Source organism: Lynx canadensis, chromosome E2, assembly GCF_007474595.2.
Source record: "Lynx canadensis isolate LIC74 chromosome E2, mLynCan4.pri.v2, whole genome shotgun sequence".
Taxonomy (NCBI): Eukaryota; Metazoa; Chordata; class Mammalia; order Carnivora; family Felidae; genus Lynx; species Lynx canadensis.
Genome location: NC_044317.1, coordinates 46,552,402 through 46,580,139, shown reverse-complemented (window position 1 = coordinate 46,580,139; position 27,738 = coordinate 46,552,402). Strand labels below are relative to the sequence as shown.

At 49.0% G+C, this 27,738-nt stretch overlaps 1 protein-coding gene across 4 annotated transcripts in view; it reads right to left on the bottom strand.

Annotated features, from left to right (window-relative positions):
* Positions 1 to 23,566, bottom strand: part of ACTN4 (actinin alpha 4) — a 71,137-nt gene extending 47,571 nt beyond the window's left edge. The window contains exon 1 of one of the 4 annotated variants that reach the window (XM_030299469.1): positions 23,342 to 23,566. In XM_030299469.1, the coding sequence (XP_030155329.1) occupies positions 23,342 to 23,503 (162 nt within the window). In that variant the 5' untranslated portion in view covers positions 23,504 to 23,566. The remainder of the gene's footprint in view (positions 1 to 23,341) is intronic. The other 3 variants (XM_030299470.1, XM_030299466.2, XM_030299468.2) reach the window with 3 other exon arrangements.
* Positions 23,567 to 27,738: the final 4,172 nt, after the last annotated feature.

The following is a 27,738-nucleotide window of genomic DNA, read 5'->3' as shown; positions in this document are numbered from 1 at the left end:
AGCTGGCTTCAAATTTACACCTAAGACAGCACTCTTCCTTTAGATCTTTGGCTGCAGTTTCCTAGTTGAAAAATAGTCCCTGACCCCACCCTACTCTTATTGGGACTCTACATCCCACAGGATGAAACCTCAGAAAGACTCCATCCCAACCTCCGTCCTAGTAGACAGACTAGTAATTAAAACAGCCATCATGTACTGATCTCTACAACATGCCAGACGAGCCCCACACCATCACCTCGCTGGATCCTGACAAGCCTTAGGAAGATACATCACTGGCCCCATTTTGTAGGTGAGGAAATCGAGGCTTCCTTGCCCAAGGTGCCTCGGGCAGTAAGTACAGGGCCAGGATCAGCATTAGGGCCTCTCTGGCTTCACAGCCTATGTTCGTGCCTACAGCCTCCGAGGCCAGAGAGAGCCTGAGAACACAGCAGGTCCAACTTCGGGCCTCCGCTTGGCCCCGCAGTGCACCGCAGGAGCCCCCGTGTCCAGGCCCTGCTCTTGCTCTGCTACAAGGCCTCCTAGCTGGGTGATGAAGAGTTGGGTCCACCTAGCTGACCTTTCATCAGAAAACCCCATGGTGGCAGCTGAAACCTCTGCCCAGCACCTCACGAGCCGCAGTGCACATGACAGCAAAATGGGAGTTGAGCCCTAGCTAGCCGGGGGCCTCTACTGTCAGCCATAAGGAACATGGCTTAAGATGTTCACAAAAATCCTTCCTCTTGAGACATATTTCTAGGCTTATTAAATAAGCGACAAAGTCGAGGAAGCAACAACCAAGCCAGGTTAGCTGTACTCTCACCATATGCTTTTCAGACCAGAATTAATTCTTTGGCTGGTTTTAGGCCTTCAATCTCAAAAATATCTAGTTTGTGCTTGTCTGCAAAGGAATGTAGCTGGGCACCTCCCACCAGCAACACAGAGAACAACTCCTACTGCCATCACCTAGTCTGGCCAGAGAGTCAACTCTCCAGCACCACACCACTGTTTAGACAGGCTCCCCTGGATGAGCTGCTCAGCCAAATGCTTGTATCCAATCTAAGACACAGAAGTGAAGGTGAAATGCCCGTGGACTGGCATGACTCTCAGCTACTGAAGCAGGGGCATCACCAACTCTGTCCTCTTGCCATACCCCATTCTCCAGGACCCAGATCGTAGGTGCTCTGGTGCCAATACATGCCTGACGTCCGTGGAGGACTGCCATGAGCTCTGCTCTAAGTCCTACTACCAGGGACATGAAGTCAGAGAGACGCAAACCAACCACTCAGCCCCGGCATGGGAGAAATACCCAGAAAGACAAACAAGAGCACGGTATGATTCTTGGTTCTCCTGTTTACTGACTGAGTGCCCTTGGGCAAGTCACATAACCTCTCTGAATCTTTTGCCTCATTTGTAAGGTGGAAATAAAAACACAAGGCTGAAACCCTATGTTTACTGTGGCGTTATCTACAACTGCCAACATATGGAAGCAAAGCAAGTATTCATCGATAGATGGATGAATAAAGATATGGTGTATTCTCTCTCTCTCTCTCTCTCTCTCTCTCTCTCTTTTTCTCTCTTTCTCTCTCTCTCTCTCTCTCACACACACACACACACACACACACACACACACACACACTGGAATATTACTCAGTCATAAAGAAGAAATGGGATCTTGTCATCTGCAATAACGTGGATGGACCTAACGTGGATGACTTATGCTAAGTCAAGTCAGACTGAGCAAGACAAATACGCACTTATTATGTGGAATCTAAAAAACAACAACAACAACAACAACAAATGAATAAATTGCAGAAACAGACCCACAAATACAGAGGACAAACCGATGGTTGCCAGAGGGGAGGAGGAAGAAGGATGAGCAAAATGGCTGAAGGGGAGTGGGAGGTACAGGCTTCCAGTTATGGAATGAGTAAGTCATGGGGATAAAAAGTACAGCATAGGGAACATAGTAAGTGGTCCTGTGATAGTGTTCTATGGTGGCCGGTGGCAGCTATACCCGTGGTGAGCACAGTAAAACATACAGAGTTGTCAATCACTACTGCCATATGCCTGAAACTAATGGAACATTGTGCATCAGCCACACTTCAACTGAAAAACACAATCGGGGCGCCTGGGAGGCTCAGTCAATTAGGTGTCCGACTCTTGAATTCAGCTCAGGATCTCAAGGGTTCGTGAGATTAAGCCCCACCAAGGCTCTAAGCTGCCAGCGCAGAGCCTGCTTGGAATTCCCTCCCTCCCTCTCTCCCTGCCCCTCCCCTGCTTGCACTTGTGTGCTCTCTCCCAAAAATAAATATATAAACGGAAAGAAAGAAAGAAAGAAAGAAAGAAAGAAAGAAAGAAAGAAAGACAGACAGACAGACAGACAGACATGCTTCCATGGTGTTCCACTTGACTGGGAGCTCCATGAAGGCAAGGGCTGGTGTTGCTGGTTTTCTTCACAGCTATGTACTCAGAGCCCCAAACAGTGACTGGCACGAAATCAGTATTTATGGAATCAACGCTTTCTCAACTGCATTTAGAACAAAACCCTTGGGGCGCCTGGGTGGCTCAGTCGGTTGAGCGTCTGACTTCGGCTCAGGTCATGATCTCACAGTTCATGGGTTCGAGCCCCGCATCAGGCTCTGTGCTGACCGCTTGTTCAGAGCCTGGAGCCTGCTTCAGATTCTGTGTCTCCTTCTCTCTCTGCCCCTCCCCCACTCACACTTTGTCTCACTCTGTTTCTCAAAAATAAATAAATGTAAAATAAAAAAAAATTTTTAGAATAAAACCCTAGATCCTGACTGGAGGCACGTTCTGGCTACCGTCACCTTTCCGACCTCATCTCACATTACCCTCCCCACTCGGCCCAGCCACCCTGGTCCCATTCTCCCTCTCTTCCCACGCTCCTCAGGTCCTCCTGCCTGTGACATTCTTCTCCCCAACTGGCCGCTGCTCACCCTCCAGGTCTCATTAACCAGTCACCATCCCCTAATGGCTCTTACTCAAACTACAGCAAACTGCCCCACTGTACCCTCTTAAAGGGCTCTGCTCTTTTTCTTCATAAAAGTGATCACATCTTACAAGACCCTAAATATTTGGGATTTTTGCTGTTGTTGCTATTTAACGGCCAATCTTCCCCACTGGGCTACAAGCTCCATGAGGACAGAAAGGCATATTTGATTTTACCCAGTAACCTGTTTATGACAGACACATACTGGATAAATGCTCAGTAAATAATGAATGGATGGGGGCACGTGGGTGGCTCAGGTCATGATCTCAACAGTTCATGAGTTCAAGCCCTGTGTTGGGCTCTGAATTGACAGTGCAGGTCTGCTTCAGATTCTCTATCTCCCCGCTCTCTCTCTGCCCCTCCCCCATGTGCGCTCTTCTCTCTCTCTCTCTCTCTCTCTCTCAAAAATAAACATTAAGAAAAAAAAATGCAGGGGCGCCTGGGTGGCTCAGTTGGTTGAGCGTCCGACTTCGGCTCAGGTCACGATCTCGCGGTATGTGAGTTCGAGCCCCGCGTCGGGCTCTGTGCTGACTGCTCAGAGCCTGGAGCCTGTTTCAGATTCTGTGTCTCCCTCTCTCTCTGCCCCTCCCCCGTTCATGCTCTGTCTCTCTCTGTCTCAAAAATAAATAAACGTTAAAAAAAAAAAAATTAAAAAAAAAAAAAAGAAAAAAATGCAGAGCTCTTAAAACACACACACACACACACACACACACACACACACAAACACACAATTAGTGGATGGACCACCCCATCTTCTCCATCAATCATGCTGGGATCAATTACTTAAAACTGGTGAGAAGAAAAAATAAAAAATAAAATAAATTAAAACTAGTGAGAAGGCTTCACCCTCTGCTCCTTATTGATGTGTTTCTCTACCTCTCCCTTCTCCATAATTCACTCCCTTCCTCCTCCGTTCATTCCAAATCCACCAAAAGGACATAGATCAAAAAATACACAACCTTGTCCCCCCACCCCCGCCCCGTATGGTCCATGTGAGTGGCAGCGAAGCCCACGCAGGAGAACTTCTACTGCTTTGAGCCCTATCCTAAGGAACCTTGGCCTGACAGTCTGTGGACAGCTAGAAGCTTTCTCATCCTCCTCACCGGGGTATATAGTGAAGGCTCCAGCACCCAGCGGGTTTTCTGGGTGGGAAGCGCTTTCCCTTGCAGAGAGAGTTTCCATCCGCGGAGAGTCTGTGAGCAAAGTGAAATGTGAAGCATTACAACCATTTTTCCTCCAGCTATTTCTAGGCACACAAATAACATCTAAGGACTCAAGGCCAGCTTGAGAAAACAATTGAGCCAGGAAATACTCAAGCCAGTGCGGAGGCAACAGAGCCCAAAAAAGTTAAAGTTGAGAGCCATGCCTTTATGGAGAGTTTCCTGGCTTTTCCCAGACAGACGAATCCAAATGCAAAGTTCAACAAGGATCCTTTTCTGTGGGACCATTTGTACAATTGACAAGGGCCTCAATTAGAGCTTAGAAAAAAAAAATATATTAATTTTTCAGGGGTAAGTGTCAAATTTTTTAAATCGACAAATTTACTGCACACTTAGTATATCCTATTTTTCAGAAATCCGTCAACCCTCATCAGTAATTAGTGTCACATTGTGGCCTGTCTACAAAGATCTCAGAATTGGGTCTCTTTCACAAAACCTAGATTGCCAGTATCTTCCAGAAGTCAAATTTAAGTGATCCATCCTAAGTATTTCTGTACACCTGCTGCTTAGGTGCAAACTTTGAACTGGCTGTTTATTTTGAACGTTGGCATGGTTCACGGGGTCATTGTGTGTGCAGAACAGCCACCTTTGTATCCAAGTGCCGTATGGGGCCTTCTAAAGCAAAAACAACAACAAAACACTTTCTGCTATTTTTGTTCACAGAAACATGGAGCCAGGTCCTAAAAACAAGCACACGGTGACAGGAATTTTGAAGAGCCTACTAATAATTATCTATGGTAAGGGGGGGGCGGGGTGGAGGGGAAGGAAATGGAAGGGTCCAAAGATGGAAAATCACAGATAAGGCAACTCGTTTTCACTGCCATTTATTTCAACCACCTTTTATCAGAGCTGTCAACAAGGAGCAAAAGAAAATGGATTTTCGCCTTCTCAATAGGAGGATTAAGCAGCAGAAATCCAGTCAAGAGGAAAGAAGGAACTTTCGAAGGAGAGGCAGACAGGATCAAGAGCATGCAAATGTCCAAGGTCAGAGGTCACAAATGGGTAACTCTTGGGGCCCAAAAGGCTCCATTTTGTATGGTTTGCAGGTTTTTTTCTTTTAAGTTTAACTAATTGCCTCATAAAACTATGTTCCAAATTCTTGGGAAATGAAGTCCCAGGCCTTCATTCCCACCTGGCCACAATCAGATGGAGTTGAATTGTGGCTGCCCCACCCCTACCCAGGCTGCTTCACTGGTTTTTGTCACCTGCCCTATGATAATCCAGGACAGCAGTCCCTCAGCTCCAGAGGAAAACCAGGAGCACTCACATCCATTCCTCTCACAATGGCTCAAATGACAGGACCACCCACCCAGAATGACAAGCTACAGGCCAGGACAAAGCGCACCCCCTCCCCGCAACTTCCAGCTTCCTGTGGCCTCTACCCCACCATGCTGTGCTCCCAAAGACCCAGAGACAACCTGAAATCCCAGGTGGGAGTGGAGGGTGTTACGTGGCCCCCAACTCCCTAGAGTACAAACACTAAATTCCTTGGGAGACCTAGGAGCCATTCTTTCCGAATAGTGGGGCTGGGAGGCTGAGATGGGGCAAAGGTATGGTCAGGAAAATGTTAGACACACAGGATATACTGGCTCCATGGGGCCCAAGAGGAATGACCCGCCTTTGGCTGCCAACACTTTCCAACTGGTGCTAAGAGTGAACAGCTATTTCCACTAAAGATCAGAAAAGCACTAAAGTTTCCATACATTGAAGACCGAGCCCTGAGATTTTTGGCTGGGCAGCAATTGCCTCTCCCTCCTTCCCGCAACTCTTGCTTCTACCTCATCAGCAAGCGAGCTAGCATTCCAAGAGATGATTTCCAGAGTGCTCCCAAAGAACAGAATCCCAGGACTACAAGCATGACCTGTCAGCCCTGGGACTGTTACCAGCCCATCAAAAAGCGGTGCTAACCTCACCAACTTCCAGAGGCCATGCGGGGCTCAGTTCCTGCCAGTTACCATAAATCCACGGCTCCAGATGCCCAGAGCAGCTCCAGAATCAAGCAGTGGCCCGAGCAAATCCAAGGGCAACAATCTTCCCAGGCAATGGCTGTGGTTTTTGCCACCACCCCATCATGATCTCCACCAGCTCCCCCTCAGCTGCCTCACGTACACACACTATCTAAGTAAAAACAGTAGGCTTACAGCTTCGAGACTCTTCTATCCATCCACTCAAGACCAGACTGAGCCACCAAGGCTTTTCCCCCACACAAAGTCTAAATGCCACTGGTAGGGGACACCGGTGTACTCTGGCTTCCTTGACCAGGAGAAGCATCTTTCTTGCCTGCATGTTATTTCTTTCCAGCAACATGTCTCAGACCAGGATAGTTCCAGGAAAGGCTGGATCCCAAGGTGACTCTTCAGCCTTGGGGAACTTATGAAACCACACACCAGGAACCAAACACTCAGGACTCACCTAGAGGTCAATGTCGAAGAGAACAGTAAACCAAAGGCCACATTCACATGCACATGTCACCCTAATATCCAGTTCATTTTCACTATTGATTTCATTGCCCATCTTCCCCTCCAGAATGTAACTTCTATGAGGACAGGAGCTACGCTGGTTTTCTTTCTTGCTATATCTCTAACCTAACAGTTGAGTGGAGGGGGGGAAAAAGAATACTAACAGATCACAGGATGTGAACCGCAGGAAACTTATTACATGGCTTTCCTACTAAATCCCCAAACTTCCCTCTAAAGCTTTTAGGATGTTGTTTAAGGAGAGGACCGTGTGGGGGGCACTCTAAACTGAACCCTGCTCCTGTATTAGCACTGCAGAGGTTTATCAAGAAACTGGACCATGCAAAGATGAAATGAGACACCGTATTATAACCTCATCTGTGTAAATCACCCGTGGTTTATTTGGAATTCTATGGAAAAGACACCTCAAAAGACGTAACTCGCCTTAACCAGGCCTGGATCTTCTTATGACTGTCTTCTGCCGCATAACTAGTAAGCCAGCTTGCATATTTTGCATTAATGTCTTCATGCAGGGCTGGTTTGAGTTTATTTTTGTTGCTTTCATTTTAAGACTGTGTTTATGCCTCTCTGTTAGACTTCCAGCCAGAAGAAAAATGACAAGATGCTAAGTTTGTCCTTTTTTCAGAGATGCTCCAGACGGTTCCTGGAGGCACATGGGAAGATTAGCAACTTATAGATGCCAACTCACTGGCATTGGGTAGTTTTCCAGAATGGTTTTTGCGGAAGAAACAGATACACTAAACTAGTCCTGTGTCTCGGCTTCCACGCTCCACGATGGGGCCTCTTGTTCTCAGAAAAGCAGCAGCGTTTACCTAGTGCCGAACTCAGCGCCCTGCCTTGTGGGCCACAAATCCAACTATAAAGGAAAGCACTAAATGCGGAACAGCTCAGAAAAGGCTGTCTCTTAAAAAAGGCAGCAGCGTTTTGAGGAGCAAAAATAGTAAGAGAGAATTTTTTAAACTTGGAAAAGTTGAATACAGCTAAGAATATTTCAAAGACCCCCACTTGTGATTTCCCTCCTGCCCTGCTTTTCAATGGACTTGCCTCTTGTACAGACAGCTAAACACACACACACACACACTCACTCTCTCTCTCTCTCTCTCTCTCTCACATACTCCTTTTTTAATCCCACCAACCCTCCTCCCCCAAAGCCAGGCTCGCAGTGACAGCTTCAAACAATGACATCACCCCAGGTTTGCCTCTTTGGCAGGGTCAAGAATATTGTTTTCAGTGAATTTCCTGTAAAGGTTCTTAAGGCAGGAAACTAGTCCTGTGCCTTGAGTCCTCCGCCTGTTTTGAGCCATCCTGTCAAGTTGAAACAAAGGCTTTTTGTGTTTTTTCCTTTAAAAAAAACAAAACTTCCCTGCGCTTTTAATGAGCGCCTTAATTACAGCTAAAGAATTAGATATATTTACGGATGACCTCATGCCTGCTGATAATTAGCAATTTGAAAGACCTGGCACATCTTTAGCGCTGGTTCCTTCTCCTTCACCCCCCTCCCAGAAGCGTTCAGGTTAATTACTAAGCTTGACCTTCCAAAACAAAGTAGGTCTGGCCCAGCCAGCCACCCCACCCCAGGCTCCCAGGCAGAGAGGGGCTTGTTCCTCCTCCTGAGTGGAGAATGGAAACTGCGTCAGAGAAGGTCAATTTGCCCAGGATAATGATGTAGGAGGGGTGACAGGTTTCGGGGGGGGGGGGCACTCTAAGTGTCGACATGTTTTAATTAACGCTCAGGCTAAATTAACCCTGGCACAGTCAAGGGGAAGAAAACTGCTCTGCTCATCTCAGAGGGAGAAAGTGTTTGGATTTGCAGAGTCCCAGTCGTGACCGAGGGGTGCCTCTCCGAGGGGGTTCCCACTGAGGACTCTTCATGTCGGTGCCTTCGGTTCTCTGGTTCTCCTCCTTGCGAGAATCCCGACAGGAGGTGCAGCTGACTCGGCTGTTACTTTCGGTACACTTTACCGTGTGGGGGGTGTGCACGGCCGGATTTGGAAGGCGCAAACCGGGTGGCCCTCCGGCAGGGTCCCGCCTGCACGCCCAGCCCTCCCACCAGTCAGTTGCCCCCTCCATTGTAACATTTTCCAATTTCCAAATTTGCTGCGGCCCTGCGCCCTGTTAGGGGAGAGGCTGGGAGGCGGACATTCTCCTCATTCTTTTGCCTTATTAGGTTATGGATTTGATTGCTTTTGGGGGGGACAGGGGCTAAGTTGAGGAATGGCATCAGGAAGTGACCTCGGGAAGGGGGGGCAGGAGGAAGGCGGTAAAGAGGATGGAGCGGCAGGCGTGAGAAGCACCGGGAAAGGAGCCTGAAAGGGGCATGGCTCCGCTAAGCCCTCTAGAGAAGGTCCCACGTTCCGGGTCAGCAACTGGGCGCAGGCTCCCGCACGCCTCTATGCCGTTTGATAGCATTTCTGGATCATTATTTTGGGGGTTAGTAGCGAAAGGCTCCTCCTCTTTCTACATCTTACCAGTTGAGAGAAAGCAGGCTGACCCAAAGCTGGAGGTTGTTTCTAATTTGACTGGATAAAGATTTTTTTTTTTTTTTTGCTTTGCAGGAAAGGGGACAGGGAAAGAAGGGGACCCAGGGAAAGAGCCCCTGGGCTTATCCCAAACTTAATAACAAGCTGTGTGTTACTCATGAAAAAGCCTTGCCAGCACTGCCTATGGCTCATCCAGACACAAAACCGTTCAGGACTCGCAACTCAGAAACAAGAAGCTACCTCCTAGGCAATGAGGCACAGATGGCCTCAGAAGCTGGGGAGAGGTTGTGTCACTTACGGCTCAAGTGCGGGTTGTCACTTGACAGAGGATTCGTCTTTGAAGGTACTGGCTAGGTTTTAGGGTTCAGAGCTCCCTGGGGGGGCACCTTAGGAATGCGGGCACATGTTGTGGCTTTCCACTGAACTGCACGTCTCAGCAGGTCCCTTTAACTCCTTTAAAGAGAAGATGCGAGCAGCAGGGCCCACCGGCACGCAGGATGGTGAGCCGCTGTGATGATTAAGAAGCTACGTTTATTGAGCACAATGTGTCGGGCACTGGGCCAGGTGTTTTACATATACTATCTCATTTAATTCTAGAGTCAGCCTGTTGAGGTAGGATGATGATCCTGTTCAAAGGAGGACACTGAGGTTTAACCTCTATCACCTGCCCAGGGTCACACAGCCAGTAGGTGGAGGGCATGGGTGCAGAACCCAGGTCTGTCTCCCTCTAAAGGCTGTGCTCTGACCCTCCTCCCACCGCACGCCTTTCACTTCCTCTGGTCCCGTCACCAGAACCAAGTATGGAGATGGAAGCGCAGGAACCCCCTCCCACAGGAGCTCAGCACCCTCAACGCCCCCTCCCAGGCTGCAGCTGCTTGGGCCAAGAGACAGCCTGAATCCCAGTGACATCTGAGCCGCCTCCTCTAGTCTGGTGGGTAGGCTGGGTGCTACCGGTTAACCCACTAGCTAAGCAGGCAGCTCTTCCCAGAGCCCGGGTTCGCGCATGAAACTTGGTGACCCTATAAATTCTGCAACTCCTCCCCCAGAAAGCTCTCCCAAAAGGTGGGCAGAGCAAGCGTTCTCCAACGACAACTAATGAGCCTCAGGTTCTCTCCTCAAAGGAAGTCCACTTCCATTGCAGCCTTTCAGAAGTGGGGAAAAGTGCCCCCCCCCCGAAGGATGGTCAGGCGGACCCCGCCTTGCAGCCATAATAAGCTGGATAAAGAAACACAGCGGCTCTGCTAATATTCTGCAGCCCTCTCTCCATAACGGCACAAAGAGTTAGGTGCCAAGCTACAAAGACTGGCTCATTCTGGGGAACACCTGCCCCCCTCACCATTGCCACCAAATCCTCCCACAGCAAAGCTACTGATCCCAGGCAGTCTAAAGGAGGAGGCCAGGTTCTACTGGATGATTTCAGCCGCTACTTCACCTGCATGAGCCGAGCTGTGTCACAGCTCTCAAGCATCATGACTGAAGGGAGAAAAACCCAACCCGGAACCACACAAAGAACGAGGCCGTGGGGCAGCCACCCTGACCTTATCTTGCAGTGGGGCCACAGACTGCAACTCAAGTATGTCAATCTTGGAAAAGCATATCAAGGGCACTGCACTAGTTGAATCACACAGTTGGCCATGAGCACCTGAATGAATGGTGGTTTTTTTTTTTGTTGTTTTTTTTTTTAAACACACTGGAGTATTTCCTGGGATGGGAAGTTTAAGTTCCACAAGCCAGCTCTAAGGCATTTATTTAAAGAAAAAAATAGCACCTGTAAGCCGAGCTTGGCAGGCAAGAATAAACTTCCAAGGCAGAACGCTTCCAGGCCACCCTCATTCCAGGGACAGCATGTTAACTGTGGCACACCAACCAACCAGGCTGTCGGGGACCAACCCTACTCATTTCTGTGATCTCAGTACAGAACTGAGTGGTCGGTCGTCTGGACTAGGAGGCAGTGGTGACATCACACACCCGGGTGGGCCACGAGGCGCAAGGCTTGGAGAGACTCCTGGACCGAAGAAGCGAGTCTCTCTCCCTTCCTTTTTCTCAGGCCTGTGCTTATTGTGAAGGGACCATCAGCAAGCTGAAGGCAAATGCCCTGGAAAGGCTTAGTCAGGGCAGACTCCCACGTGGGACGTCTGGCCTGCCCACGACAGCCGTGAAAGTGACAGGCCCTGTGAACGGATATGGATTCGGACCCTGGGATCTGGCTGTTCAGAGGTTTCAAGGCATGGCTAAGATATACCGAGCATGGTGCCTCAAACGTGAAACTCCCCAAAGACAATGCTCATCAGCGGAAGGAAGTGGTAGGACTGCTCGTAAGACACATCTAAGGGCTACTGTTCAGTCGCACACAAGAGACCCCCTAATACTTCCCCCAGAAACCTGCGCACAGCTGGGGCAAAGGCCGACCCCTCCTGAACACTCACCTCCTTTATGAAAGTTTCCATGACTGACCCCACCTGCCCTTATTCACCCCTTTGCTCTCCCGGGACACAGCTAGAGTGCTGCGGGCTCGTCGGCGTGCCGCTTAGTGTCCTTCTGAAGTCTCATGCGGCTTTGCTCTCTCCCCATCTACACCGTGAGCTCCTTGAGAGCATGGGCTAGGTCTCCGGTTTCTCTCATACCCCTGAAGGCTCAGTGCGGAGCTCCGCTCTGCAGAGGGGCCCAGCGAGGGTTGCTGTCTGGCCCTGGCGGTCATGTTTCTACCTGAGTGCTGGACTCCACAGCCCATGAAGCCCCAACTCATGTTACACAACATGCTGGCTGGCTATAAAATGCAGACCCACTTTGCTCTGCGGCCCCCAATTCTGCTACCTAAGTGACAAGTGCTAAAGTCTTTCAAAAGACCTTCTGAGTCTTTACAGTGTGATGGAAAGAGACAGCTCTTTCACCCCCACCCCCCCCCCCCCCAAGCCTTTCCTTTTCTATCTGCAGGAACAGCCTGGAGCAGGTTCAGCTCAGCATAAATGCATAATAAGCCACCCACCGTGGAAACTTACAGCTGTATCCCAAACGTGGGGTAGGACTCCATATAATTGGCCACGTTTTCCATTTGCCATTACACTTTCTTCCCACTCTGAACTGGTTTTATAAAGGGGAGGTTTTATTTTTGTATTTAAGGCGATAAGGATAAAAACACATGCACTTATCTCCCCTCCTATACAGCTACTTAAAAGATTTAACAAGTTCACATGGGTATTCTGCCAGGAGAGTGGAAACCTCGCCATCTTCTTTCCAGCCCAAGAAGCTGGCTGGCCATGCCATCACAGGGAGGTTTCATATTCATTCACTCCTTTCTAGTCTGTCAACAGGGATGATTTTTGCTGCCGAATTGCACAAAGGGCAGGGCAAAGGGAATCCCAGCCCGCGTTCAAGGTGGACGCTTTACGGTCTGTGAACTCAGCTTCTTGCTGGGTGCTGTGTGTACACAGTGTCCACCGACAGCCCAGAGCTGTGTCGCTGTTCCTCCCACCCTGAGTGAAAGCCACATAACTAGTCTGACAGGCGTGCCTTCAGATGGGGAGCCATGGGCAAAATGAAATCCACGGTGTTACTGGATTGGCTTCCAGTGGGGTACGGAAAGCTGAACGTCTCAGAACCAATCAGCCTGCATGTACGTCTCCCGGAACTAGGACCACGCTAGCTACGGCTGCACCTGACCAAAAGAAACAAGGCGGAAATACTGAGTAAATGGAAGAGGGATTTACAGAGAAAGGGAAGTCCCAGGAGAAGAGCCAGTTAAAAAAATCAGGCTCCCTGGCTTCCCACTTCAAAGAGGCAACCACAACATTTTACCAGAGATGCTTTATAAATCAAGCGGCCTCTTGATGGGACTGAAGGGGACTGGAATTTGTTCAGAGGGTAAGAGTTAAGTTCTCTACGAGAGACAGTACAAGGCCACATGAGTCCACAATGCTGTAAAATGCCAGATTCAAAAGTTACCAACGCTTTAATCAAACACAGGTGTCTACTGCAGCAATGAGCACAGAGATAATTGAAGCTTTTGTTTAGTTTAATGCTCCACAGTCCCAGGATTCCCACTTCAGAAGTCAGTTCTGGTTTGGCCGGTCCAGGGGCCCTGAGAGGAAAGGGGTGCAGGGCCAGAATCCTGGAAGCATGAGGTTCCTGGACTAATGGAATCTAAGAGGCACTGAATTTGTAGACTCTAGGCCTCATCGCCATTTCCAACAAAAAAGCTCTGAGAGAGCTGTGACTGTCTTTTCTACATGCCCTGCTCTGGCCACTCTGCCCTTCTTTCTGTTCCTCATGGCCTCCACACATTCGTCCCCCTGCTTGGAACAGCCTACCCATAATGCTTTCTTGGCTCCCTCCCTCATCCCTTAGGGAATAGCTAAAATATCATGTCTTCCAAGATCTTCCTCTTGATCGAAAGTGCCTGCGCTGTGCCCTAGTCCCCTCACCCACCTCTCCCCAAGCCATACCCAATCACCAGACTGTAGTATATGTAGATACAGGAGCACAGGCTTGAAAACCAGACCTTCCAGGTTCAAATCCTGGCACTGTCACTCGAGTAAGTGACTTAAACTTCCATTTCCGCACCTGTCCGGTTAGGGTAACAATACCTACCTCACAGTCCAGGTAGAGCGCTTAGGGTAGAGTCGAGCACAGGGTAACACGCTAGCAATTATTATTATTTAATTGACACCCCCATCACGCCATCTTGTCTGAAATTGCCTAGTTTTGCTTATATGCCTGCTCTCTGTCTCCCCCATCAGACTATAAATATATCAAGAATGTACAGAAATGAGATGGAAGATGGTTTGCATTTGGTCATCTGATTTCCTTGGTGGCCACTGGCCAATCCCAAAATGGGGAGCTGGCTCCCCAAACTGCCCACATTCTGATATAAGTGAACCCACAAAGCCTGAACTACTACTCAGAAGTCTCATGTTTAAACAATGCTTGGAATGTTTGATAGGAACACGCATTTATTTTTAGGCAAGAAAGTTGTCTCCTAAGCTAACCCTGTAGCCCTGGAGCAGGCCGTATTTGGCAAGCATTGCTTTGTGGTTGTTTATTAAAGAGGCCCAGAACTTTCTCAAGTCTAAGGTAGCTGCAAAAAGAGAACTCAATGAGCAGTGAGTCTTCTATTTTTATGGTGAAAGCTTGTTCCCTTTGAATCTCCAGGGTGTTTCTGGGCAGCAGGTAAGAGCCGGGCCCGTTCCTTGACATTACGCAGCTTGGGGCCAACCGTCCCCTAGAATGGATCGACGGACCTGGATTCTTTTCTGCAGACTGCCTTTGTGTCAGTGAGTTAAAGAAAGTTACAAAAGGAAGGGGAAAATCGGTTTCCCAAAATGGTCAAGAACGCACTCCCCAAATCAAGCTAGGTATTTCCTCTCACTCTACCAGCAGACATAGCACTGGGTGACTTCAGGCCTGACATCTCTGAAAAAGACATCTTGATACAGACCTTTCTGTTTTACAGAAAGTCAAACCCTCCCAGACTTGGCAGCATAGCTCAAATGACCAAAAAAAAAAAAGAAAAAAAAAACCTGCCTCACAATCCTGGTGATGTTTACCGTCTGGAGACCTTCCAGGACTGGTTAGCAGACAGCCTGTAGAAGGGTTGAATTCATCAGACCGCCCTTGAACCAGCCTGGAAAACCAGCTGCTTCCAGACATTTTGAATTCTGAAACTGAGTTTATATCATAAGGCAGAACTGGAAGACCATACAAGCCTACAAAATTAAAAAAAAACAAAACAAAAACAAAACAAACAGAAAACCTACTCTTCCAAACACAATCCATGCCAGCAAGAGCCAAATAAGTACTTTGTAAAGCATTTAAATATTTTCATCAGATTCCGAGTTTAATGTAAAGGTATTCAATCCTTAAAGGAAAGAGGGGGAAGTAACAGGGAGAAAAAAGTTTATTTACTGTCAGAGTTGGGGTAGGAAGGATGTAGATTTTTTGTTTTTAATGTTATCATGGAATGAACTGCACTTGGGATTTGCTGGAAACTTCAGAGTTCTTTTTAATTTGTCAGTGTTTGTGAAAGCAGGCAAAAGATGCAGGCACATTCTGCCCTGCTATTAAGAAGTCACATAGCTGAGATTCCAACTCTAAATGCCTGGAGAAAAAGCACACATCCCAGCCACAAAGCCAACAGTGGCTTTCATGGTTGACTCTTTTCTCTCCCGTCTCATGCGCAAACGCACTGCCCTTCAGGGATAAAATGGCCAGCCCGATTCCTGCACCAGGAAACAAGCTTCTCATCCACCCACCCAGCACGGCCACGGTGCCCGTGTGAGATTTTCCTGGGAGACCGGCTGGCGGCAGATTTCTGCCCAACAGCCCAACATTCCACCATTAGTGCTGCCTCTGGGATGGAGGCGCTCCCCAAAAGCAATAAGTGACTCAGTTTCCATGGTGACATCAACTAAACACCTTTTACTCATACCCAGATTTTGATCAGAGACTTACATGTTGACTATTACACACGCACAGACTGAGGCAATGACACTGACTGAAGCAGACTTCCAACACCACCCTCGGCGTTTGGGTAAAAGCCTGTCGTTTCAATAACACAGGTTGAAGACCCACAAACTCTCCTAGAGTGACACCCCCCTCAGCCTCCCAGCATGGCTGGTGGTTGAATCACTTTCAGCTTCCTCCCGTGATGGTTCTTCTAATCTCAAATTGGCCTTCTCTGCCATCGAAATGAAATATACATAATTTTTTAAAAAAGAGAAAAGAAATATATCCATTTTACTTCCTGCTATGCCCCCCTCCTGGATGGCTGCTAATTAAGATATTTGTAAATCAGAGTCACTACTCAGGAGGTAGGATATGAAACCCTCTATCTTAGGCTTTTTGGAGATTAAAAAACCAAATGTGTTCTCTTCATTTGTGGAGAACGAGGAGCAAGGCCTACCGCCTGCCCCTGGCACGGCCTCCCATCCACCTAGAAATGTGGCTTCCACCCACTCTCAACAGCCATCAAGGAGGGGGGGAAAGATGAAAAGAAAAACCCACTAGAAAGCCAGTGACAGACATCACTCAGACCCACACCTTCGGGGGGGGGGGGGGACTTTAAAAAAGCATAAAACAAACCACAATGTCTTCTTTATTCCTGCCCGAAGCTGAAGACACAATGCTATTGTGGCTGGTGTTCTAGCATCCCATTCAATCATTTCAACACCGTCCAACGATATTTCCCAAGATGACTTCATTGTGTTCCCCAAGTAGTAACGGCCACTTTCCACTACGTCTGCCCTGTGTCCATAGTTCCACTGGAAAACAAAGAATCTGTTTCTGCTCGCTATTGGAAGAAAAACATTTAAAATAAGCTTTCTTAACTCGGCAGGAGGGCACTGCTTTCCTTTTAGAATCTAAGATTCAGATACCCAACAGGAGAGCAGTGCAGTTTATTCCTGGGGGCAGCCAAACTTTCAGTGTGTATGTGTAAGAAAGCCAGAGCCTTAAAAAGAAAGCTTGTGAGGAGCAAGCGATAAGCCCACAATTCTTGTATTACAAAGTGGCCCGGCTTTCTTCAAAAACAACAAAAACTCTTAACATTTGAAGCAGAGATAAATCCAGAGTCTTGTGATCTTGAGTGATGTGTTCAAGTACAGCACGGTGGGGTGTGTGTTCCTGGGTAAGTCACTCTGCCCGAATGTTTCCAGGGTTGAATGAGATCGTTATTTTCCAAGTGTGGCATGCACACTTGGGAGATTTTAAGGATTATTCACGTCCTACATTAACCCGTGAATCACCATGAGCTTATTCCTTGATATTCTTGTAAACCTTCTGATTACTTCAAAGAGAAAGTCTCTGCTGGTTCTGTGGTCCTTTAGCACCTCACTGACACTTGCCAATCTCTCTTTTAACAAAGAGAGCAGGCCTCAGCCCAGAGCCTTCAGCGGGAATAAAACCTAGCTAGAATTTAGGACATTGTTTGGTTCTCAGCATGTTTATTTTTGCAGTTTCCTTCTATTTATGGCCAGGGAGGCTGAGTTTTTCATTTATCATACTTATATAACTTTTCCTTTTAAAACTAAGGCAAATTGACTTAAAGAAAGTTTTAAGTGTATAAAAATTTAAATGGTATGAAAAAAATCACAAATGACTAAGTTTAGGAACAGGGAGACAAGGGCAGGTGCAAGGAGGCAGGGGCGCAGCTGCTCTGGCTGGGGGAACCGCGTCTCTTCTGAAACGCAGGATGGGTTCCGCACTCTTGGGGGATGGGGCTCATCCCAGAAATGCAGATGCCACACGAAATAGGTGGCAAATAGCAAAATCCCAAATAGCTCAATCCATTGGCTTCCAGTCACTTCAATAAATTACACCTAAGAAAAAAGGCCACTGCTGCTTCCAGAGTACTGCTGCTCAGACTAAAGAGAGGCGACCAAGTTACACCAACCAGCTTTTCAAGACTTTCCCTGGACATTCCAAGTTAATGCATCGATTGTTTACAGAGGAAGGGAGGGGGAAGGACGTGAAAGACACAACCAAAAAAGGCACAACACCAGACAAATGTCTCAGATTTTTATAATCCCAGGGAGGACCGCTACTTGGATAAAACTTCCCACCAGCACGGATGTAAAGACCACCCTTGCCAGTTAAATTCACATGAAGATTTCACTTTCTGGATGGAGGGAGGCAAGATCCTTCTCCTCCCAGCCAGCTGGTTATTTTCCACCCAATAGGATGACTCTTTACAGAGTCTGCCAATTTAAAACGATTGGTTCTCTTGATCCACTAACCCTAACACTCCTTGATACCTGAGATAGTGACTAAATGTAACTCATAAACCTTCTGAAGAAAAGCACATGTTACTGTGCCACTTTCAGACACTTTATAACAAATTCTGGCCATTGCCGTCTAGACCGCCAACACTGTAAAACTAAGTTTCCTTATAACTGTGCTTTGATGTTTTAAACTTTAAAGTCATCCTAACGAGGACTGATCTTGGACTCTCAACCACCCGTGCTATAAAGACTTCTTTCAAACCTCCATGGATGACAGAATTTGAAATCTGCTCAAGCAGAAACTTCCGCCTGCCTACATACCTGTGTTTCAGCCACCACTGCCATTGAATGACCACCTTGCTATCACTTGCCTCTTATTTCCATGGAAAAAGAAAAGGGGTGAAGAGGAGCTTAAACAAGGTAACATGAGTATTTTGTTATTCCATAAAATAAATACATAATAAAAGCAGTGGAGTGAACTGAGGGAAGGGGACTTGAATGTGACTGATGAGACTATGGACATCACTAAGGGAAGGAAATAGGGATAAACTGGGGGGAAACACTGGTCTAGAATATACTAGGGCTGCCTGGGTGGCTCAGTCAGTTAAGTGTCTGACTCTTGATTTTGGCTCAGGTCATGATCTTACAGTTTGTGAGTTCAAACCCAGCATCAGGCTCTGAGCTGACGGTGCAGAGCCTTCTCGGGATTCTCTCTCTGCCCCTCCCCTGCTCGCGTGCACACTCTGTCTCTCTCTCACACACAATAAATAAGTTAAAATATACAAAATGCCAGGGAAGAGCTAAACATGTTGCTACTTAGCTATTCAGAAAACTTGAAGGAGCAATTGATACTAGTGCAAACTGCTGCTCGCTTATTATTTTTGCCCTTCCCCTCCCCCCCAGTGGAGGCAGTAGGGAATCCTTGTTTTAAGAACCCTAAGATTTGGTCAAAGGCTTGTACAATCCCAGCACACTGTCAACCAATACAGCAAAAGCCAAACGTATTCATCTCCACAGTCTCAGAAACTCCTTGCGCCTTCTCAAATCAATTCTCTTTTGGTTCCACTCGCTTTACTGTCCTCTGCTACTCTTGCTACTCACTCAGGTAACTGGAAAACAGTGCCGTCTGGCCAAAGTCTGCCATAGCTGGAGTATGTGTTTAAATTTTAAATGACAAGAGGTCCCCACCCCAGAGGCTTAAGACCAGAATGCAGACTGGTCCCTGCTCCCCTGAAATCTGATTAAAAAGACGTTTTGAGAGTGCACTCGCACCTCTTAAATGACCCTCCCTGAATGCATCTCGGGAGTTTAACAGCACCAGCAACACCGGATATTAAAACATCACCCTCATTTCCAGGGCTGGTTTCCTCCAACATGTCACCCAAACACTTTCCCCACAAGGAAGTCCTGCTTGAGGCCAGGCAATTGGCTGCCCTTAAATAAAACCATTAGCCCCAGTCCCAACCCGGAGGGTGAGTCAGCTCCCTGCTGCCAGGGTAGCCTCCTTGTTGGTCTTGGAAGCCGGAACCAGGGAGGGTGTTTCAAAAGGCAGAGGGCAACCCTGGGTTGCCACCCTGGACCGCCTAGGATTAGATGTATCAGCAGGCACCGCTCCCACTTCACAGACCAGCTCTCGACTGAGTGAGCGTGAGTGGCTACCAGGGGCACTGTTACTCCCGGGGCCATTCCCCAACCAACATCCCCTCTTTGGCAGTCATCAGAAAAGCTGTGTTCTGAAACACAGTGTCAGGGGATGGTGAGGGGAATAGAGTGCTAGTGGCTCAGTGGCTTCCCCCACCCATCTCCCGAGAGAGCAGAGCATAGCTGTCCCCTCCATATTTGCAGTCTCATTTCTAGATGAGAGTTAAGTTCGTTTAAGTTTTTATCATCGATTTAGGATATGTATTTATTTATTTTTTGTAGGTATGTTATTAATGTTAAAAGCTGCTAAGGACCCTGTCAGTCTTAGCCAGATCCTAAGAGGGAAGCAATTAAAGTAATGGAACAAAATAACAGATGGCTACTTTGGGGCGTCTATGTTAGCCTTAAAAAAAAAAAGAAAAAAAAAAAAAACAAAAAAAAACTGTCGGAGAAAAACAAAACACCATCAGAACGTTCAAATAATTAACTCGCCCTTAATACAGCCGGAGCCAAAGGTCAGGGATCTAAACAGTGAGGCCCTGTCCTGTTGAGCAGTGATGTTCAATGAACATGCAAGCCCACAAAGGAGGCATTCTTCTTGATCTACTGAGGAGGTCTGGATGAGCTGTCAAGAGACCTCTCCTATCCTGGAGAGCAGGGGTAGTAGCAAGGCTACCCAGGCCCCTTTTGGCAACTAGGAGAAAGAACTGTGGCCGAGAACTGTAATTGCTGGAGAATCTGCTCAAAAACCAGACCAGTCCTTCGCCCATCCCCCAGGAGAAAAGCTAGGACCTTCCCCGTCAGAAATGTGCATAACTACCTTATCAGGTAATGCCTTGGTTACAGGGGTCTCAGAAGTCAGGGCAAATGGCTTCACCGGAACGCCACCACACACACCCTGACTCGAACCAACCCTTGCCTAATCCCTAGAAGAATTCAATTCCACACACTTGAAGGGACTACAGCTATCCTGGACACAGATTTTCAGAGTATGTGAGTATATGCACAAGTGCCAGGGGCTCAGCCTTGGAGAGGCAAGAAGGGCAACCTGTTATTCACTAAAGCGACACTGTAATGTCGAAAAACTCAGCCAGACTGTTTGGAGGGAGCAGGGGGCGGGGAGGGGGGAGTCCTCTTAGAAGGGAAAGGACAGTCCAAACTTATGTATATATTCTTTTCCATTACCCCCTCCCCCCCTTCATAAAGGATCCCTGATCCATAACAGGAGAGTGCACAGCAGCGAAGCAATATTTTCCTGCAAAGAACAGTTACATGTAAGTATCTGCTGCAGTAGGTATAAAGCTGGACATACTAGAATCTGGTCCTCACTGAGTTAGAGGACGCTGTGAGCGACCCTTTCCCTCAACCTTGCCCAGTCCTTAAGGAAAGGAAGAGGGAAAATAACACAGAGCAGCGAGGCCTTGGGGTTCCATTGAGTCCTCGTTCCCACCCAGGCAGACATGAATGGCGCCCCGGCCTCACCCAGTGTGCAAGGGAGACTATAACCACGAAGGAGCACACACCCTAACTCCCAGAAGGGAGTGGAAGTGAGCTAGCAAAAGGAGTCATTTGGGGAAGGGTAGAAGACAGGAAGGGAAGGAAAAGGAAGGTTCCCTCACCTCCAGTACCTGAGAGAAAAGAGGGATTCACCTTCCCATGCACTCGGAGCTGGAGAAGACAGATCCCAGAAATTCTCGAAAATAATCCTGTGGCCCCCTGTCCCCCTCCCGACTTTGCAAGTCTCTTGGCAACTCTTAACCTTTTCCAACCCAGCACTGCCTCAGGCAATAAATTATTGTTGTGGCTGCTGGCTAGACCTCACTCTACCCTCAAAAAGCATTTGCAGTTCAGATTATCTCAAACTGCCCACCCTGAGGTAGGTGGCTCAATGAATAAGACCACCACCACCCCCACTACCGATGAGGAAATTCAAGCAGAGGCTGGGAATTTACTCAAGGTTATGCCAGGCCCCACCCCAGGCTGCCTTGGAACAGCTGCTCCTTTCACCCTCTCCCTCCATGCTGGGGGGGAGGGGGGGAGGGCCTGCAAAGACACCCTGAGTGCCAATTCACACCCTCAAGAGGCTTCCAGTCACACTCTCCACTCTCGTTCCTCAGCTCACCGCTCAAACACCTTGAGTCTGCCCGCCACGTTCCTGAAAAAACTCCACCAAAGCCCACCCTCCAAAGTCCCAATACCATACACATCCATCTTTGCAGCATCACAGAAGGGCCTCCTTCGACCCCTCCTCATTTTACACATGACAGAACTGTACTAAGAGAGCAAGGGTCTTGCCCAGGACCACAAAACTGATTAGTAACAAACCTGGGAAGGAAACCCAGATCTCCAGAACAAATTAAAAGCTTGTAACTTCAAGTACCTGCTACTCTCTTCACACACACGTCACACAACCCCTCCCAACACACACACCCACTCAACATACTCCCTTTCTTTGGCTCTTCCTGCACACACTCAAACCCTCTCTTCTATCATGAGAGCCCCCTCCTCAACCACCTTGAATTATCCCGCCCCCCCCAATACCTCCTCTGGCCTCCCACTCCTTTTGATCTACCTTTCACTACTGTGTCCCCGCTAAGTTGCTTCCACACCCCAACAGGCCACCTGAAAACAGACGCTGCTTTAGGGTCCCTTCACCCCTTTCCCCCAAAGACGCAATTCTTCCTGGACACTCGCCGCTTCCTCCCTTATTCTCCCTCCCCCAACCACCCCACTTTGCAGTCCCGGACTGCGCCTCTAAAAAGCCTCCCCCCTCCAACTTCCTTCCTCTTCCTCGGTCCATCTCACACACTTGTTCCTAATGAGACTTTCATTTCCTAAACTAACCTCCCTCCCATTACCCCCGCCATTCCGTCGCTCACATTCTCTCCACCATGCTCGCCTTTCCAACACTACCTTTTCCGTAGGTTCCATCCAACCCCCTACCTAGCTTTTCAACCTTGATCAGTTCTTCAGAATCCCCTCTTCAAACACTCCAGGGACCATCCCCTTCACCCTGTTCATCAATTCCTCACTCCTCCTGCTTCCCAATCTTCTCCTCTTCCCTTTAGAACAGGGCACTCCAAATAATCCTCAACCCTTCAAGCACTTCTTACAGCTCCCTTCTTCTGTTCGCACCCCTGCCCATCCTCACACCCCATGCCACAGTCTCACACCCACTTCTTTCCTCTGCCCCTCTCATCTTCCAAGTCTCCCAGGTCCCCCCCCCCTCAACTACTCTTCAGACTCCACATTCCTTTCTTAGCACCCCTACTCCATCTTCAGACTTCCAGAATCTCCATCCCCTTTAGAACTCCCCCCAACCCCAACCTTCGGACCTTTCTGCACTCCAAATAACCCCCTCCATCTTCGAGCTCCTGTTCAGGCTCCCCGACATTAATTCCATCCTGGCCCACGAATTCCAGACTCCCCCGTTTCTCTCTGCACCCCCAACCATCCTCTGAACCTTCCACCCCGCCTTAGACCCCAATTCCATTTTAGAGGCTACGAGCTTCTCTCGATTTCCCCCAATATCCCGCCCAGACCGTCCAATTCCTTCATCGGGCTCTCTGATTCGTTTTTTCAGACTTCCATATTCCCTACTAGGCCGCCAATGATTTCTTCAGACTCTCAATTCCTTGCCCAAGTTCTACAATTCCTTCTCAGGACTCCAAACCCCTTCCCAATCCCGCCAATTCCTTCTCAACACCCCCGATTCCCATCACAGACCCTCCAATTGTCTCTCAAGACCCTCCAACCCCCTTTCCGGCCCCCAGCCTCCCTCGGAAGCGCCCCTTCCAGCCCGTCCGGCCCGCGGGCCGCGCACCTTGCGCTGCTGCTTCTCCCAGGCCGGGTCCAGCAGCAGGTCCCGGTCCCAGTCGTCTTCTTGGGCCATGTAGTCGCCCATGCTGCCTCCGCCGCCGGCGCCATTGCCCCCGCTGCTGGGGCCGTACTGGTACGACTGGTTCGCCGCGTGGTAGTCCACCATTCCGCCGCCTCTTGCTCGCCCACCAGCCCGTCCGCTCCCGCCGCAGCTCCCGCCCCTCTGCCCGAGCCTCCGCCGCCGCCGCCGCCGCTTCAGCTGCTTCAGCCCGCCCTCCCCCAGCGCCTGCGCACTGCCTGCCGCGCCTGCGCACCGCGCCGCCGCCGCCGCCCTCCCGCGCGCGCGCGCGCCTCCTAACCAGGAAAGGGCTGAGACCCGCCTCGGGGAGCTCGGCGCCTGCGCAGAGTCCACTTCCCGGACCACCCTTTCGGCCCAAGTACGAGCCGCGTCCCCTCTCCCGCGTGAGCGCGCCTTCTCCGCCTGTGGGCGGGGCCATGTTATGAATGATTCATAAGGCGGGTCCCGCCATCAAGCCTTAACCTGCTGGGGCCTGTATTCTCATTCGACAACACAAATTCAACAAATATTTATTAAACGCCTCCTGTGTGCCAGATCATGTTTTACGCATTGGTACTAAACAAGAGAGACAAAAATCCTTGCCCTTGTGGAACTACCTTGTAGTGAAGGAAGATAACAAACAAAATTTTAGGAAGGATATTCCAAGGTGATAAGTGTTAGGGAGAAAAATTAAGCATGAATGGAATATTTTTAAAAAGTACTCAGGGTAGGCTTTTCAGAAAAGGAGGACCCTTGAACACAGACGTGAAGGATTCATGAAATAGACATGAGAATTAGGTGGGTTGGAATAGATACTGGCTGACTGGGAAGGTAAAGGAGTTTGGAGACTTGTCTATTCTTCATTCATTCCACAAACATTCATTGAGCACCTACAGTGTGCCAGGCATCGCTCTTGGGCATTGGCAATGGAGTGCTAAGCATGACAAGCATGATTAGTTCTCAAGTGGCTCAAAAGGGGGAGGGCAACAATATATAAGCAAATAGATACAGATAAATGACATTGCCACATTAATAGCCCTCTCGAAAATTTTTTTTAAGTTTATTTGTTTTGAAAGAGAGAAAGCATGTGGACGGGGTAAGGGGAGAGAGGGAGAGAGGGAGAGAATCCCAAGCAGGTTCCATGCTGTCAGCACAGAACCAGTCGCCAGGCTAAATCTCAACCATGAGATCGTGACCTGAGGTGAAATCAAGAGCTGGCCACTAAACTGACTGAGCCACCCAAGCGCCCCGCCCTCTCAAATTTAAATATCCAAAGCTAAGCTTCTGATCTTCCCAAACCTGATCACCCCACAGTCATCCCCATCCATCACAGTTAATGGCACCTGCGGTCTTCCAGCTCTGCAGGCCACAAACCTTGCATTCATCCTTGCCTCCTCTTTGTCTTCACACCCTACATCCAGTTCAGGAAATTCTGTCAGTTCTATCTTAAAAGTATATACAGGGGCACCTGGGTGGCTCAGTTGGTTGAGCAACCGACTTCAGCTCAGGTCATGATGTCGCAGTTGGTGAGTTCAAGCCCCGGGTCGGGCTCTGTGCTGACAGCTCAGAGCCTGGAGCCTGCTTCCGATTCTGTGTCTCCCCCTCTCTCTACCCCTCCCCTGCTCACGTTGTCTGTCTCTCAATAATAAATAAACGTTAAAAAAAAAAACGTTTTTTTAAGTATATACAAAATCCACCCATTCCTCTCCCCCCCCAATGGCCCCACCCTAGTCCTGTCCACCCTTGCCTTGTCTTTCCTTGGACCACTGCACTGGCCTCTCACCCGCTTCCTACTCCCCTTCCTGCTCCCCCAACCCCACTCTCTTTCCCACAGGAAGCCCAAGGGAGCCAGTAAACACCTGAGTCAAATCAAGTCTCTCCCTCCTCTGCTCAGAACCCCTCCTTGGTGCAACACTGAGTACAAGTCAAAGTCAAGGAAAGGAGGAAAGGCTGAAGAAGAAGTCTTCCCTGCCCTGGCCCAGCCCAGCCCCGCTTTTGAAACAAGAGACCCCTGGAGCTTCACAAGGTCTTCCCCATCTTGTCCGCATTTCCTCTCCCAGCTCACCTCCTTCTCTCCCTCTCAATCTCTGAGCTTCTGCCACACTGCTGACCTCCTTGGTGTTCCTCAAACATACCGGGCACGTTCCAGCCTCAGGCCTTTGTGCTAGATGATACCTTGTTACCACTGCCTGGAACACTGTTCCCAGTTACTGGATCCCTGGGGCTTACACAGCCTCCTCTCCTACAGGTCTGCAGAAATATCACCTCCTCAGTGAGACCTTCCCTGACCACCTTAGTAAAATATTATCCTACACCTTCCCCCCTTTGCTTTTCTTCCAGAGTACTGATCACCATTCAACATACCATTTGGCTTATTTACCGTGTTTATCTGTCTCCTTCCCAAGAACGTCAGCCCATGAGAGTGGGGATCTTTGGTCACTGCTGTATCCCTAGTCTCTGAAGCAGCGTCTAGCACAAGACAAAAGCTTAATAAATCTTACGTGAATGAATGGATGGACTTAAAACCATGGTTAGGAGTTCAAATTTTATTGGCAATGCAATGGGAAGTTAAGGGAGGACCCTATGCAGGGGATGGCTGGGATCCGCTACTGTTTACAGGATCCAGCAGCCACAGGAGGGGAACAGACTGTAGGTGGAGTAAACACAGGGAGACCAGCCAGGAGACTGCCACAAAGGTCCAGGTGAGCGGGGACAGGGCCAGGGTCCTGGAGGCGGAAGGAGCTATGCAGGTGGGGCAGTGGAAGGATGTGGGAAAGTGGAGCTGACAGGGCTTACTGTCCTGAATTGGATGGTGGCAGGGGTGGCCATCAGAATGAGGGAAGAATCCAGACTCAAGATGGTTCCCAAGGTTTGGACGTGAGGGACAGGGGAGTGTGAACTTGATTGGATTCAGGGAAGGTAAGAAGGTAAGCATTCAAGTTTGACTAGAGCAGGAACTGGCCCACAGTGTGAAAGGTCACAGTCAGCTACCGGGAATGGGGATGAGAAAACATGGCTCCTCCAGGTATGGGAGCCCACAGACTTCTCCCCACCTCTCTCAAAGTCACTGGAAGGCATCCAATGGCACGCAAAGGAAGCGGACAAGGCCCGGGCAGCAGCCCATGTCCCCAAGGGATGCCGGGATCTGGCCAAAGATCCAGGAGTGTTGGCTGTGACCTGGAGAACAAATCCAGAACTTTTATGCTGGGCCTAGTTGGCAGGGAGAGCCACTGGGGCTATGGGCCATCTGCCCCACCCTGCCTGCTTCCGACACAGCAAAATCTTCCACACAAAGGGCTCAGAGTTGAAGAGTTTGGCCCGCCGTCAGTGAGGCTTAAAGTCTCCCTTTATTTATTGATAAATGTTATTTGTGACAATATTTTATGTTTTTAAGTAAGCTCTATGCTCAACATGGGGCTTGAACTCATGGCCCCAAGATCAAGAGTCGCGGGCTATGCCGACGGAGCCAGTCAGGTGCCCCTGATGTATTCCATCGTTAATTCTAGTTAGTGAGACAAGACGAAAAAGAGCTATGTCCTCAAGAGTGAGAGCATGCACAGATACTGGGGTGTCTAGAGGTGACTATGGAAGCAAATGAAATAACACCCCTAAGCCCAAGTGAGCATGACAGGTGTCAAGTGTATCATCTCTTAACTATATGCCAAACTGTTCTCAGCTCCTCTAAAGCATTAACTCACAGCAACGACTTCAGTGGGTACTCTCCTTGGTTGTAAAACTGAAGCATGGGGAGGTTAACCCAATATGCCCAAAAGGCGCTAGGCTGGGGCTTGAACCCAGGCAGTCTTTCTCTAGATCAAGTTCTCAGTTGCTCAAAGGATCCTCCTAGAGCAAAAGCAGGTAGACTAAGCAGGAAGGGATGTGCTTTCAAGAGGTAGAGGTCATTTCCTCTTCCTTGCGGAGCAGCCACGGTCAGTTGTGCAGGTTGTATTTTACACAAAGGCACCTGTCAAGTGGGTTGAGCGGGAGCCATACTCATCCAGCCGGGGTGCCTTTTGCTAACTCAAATAGCAGCCACTATGAGCTGCCACCTCGTACAGCTGGCTCTCAAGTCACTAGTTACAGAAGCACTCTTTGTCCCCAGGATTCGGGCACACCCTAGTTCCTGGCTCCTGCTCAGGTCTGGAACCCAGGGCAAAGGGTGTCCCGCCCTACCCCGGCTCCCCAAGTCAGTGTCCTCAAAAGAATGATGGGTGTGCACGCAAGCAGAGAAGGGAGGGCTGAGAAGGGTGACAGCTGGGGTAGAGCCACTGCCCTCCCCATAGGCAAAGTTCACGCCTCATGGCTTACAAGAATGAAGCTGCCAGTCTACACCAGGGACTCGA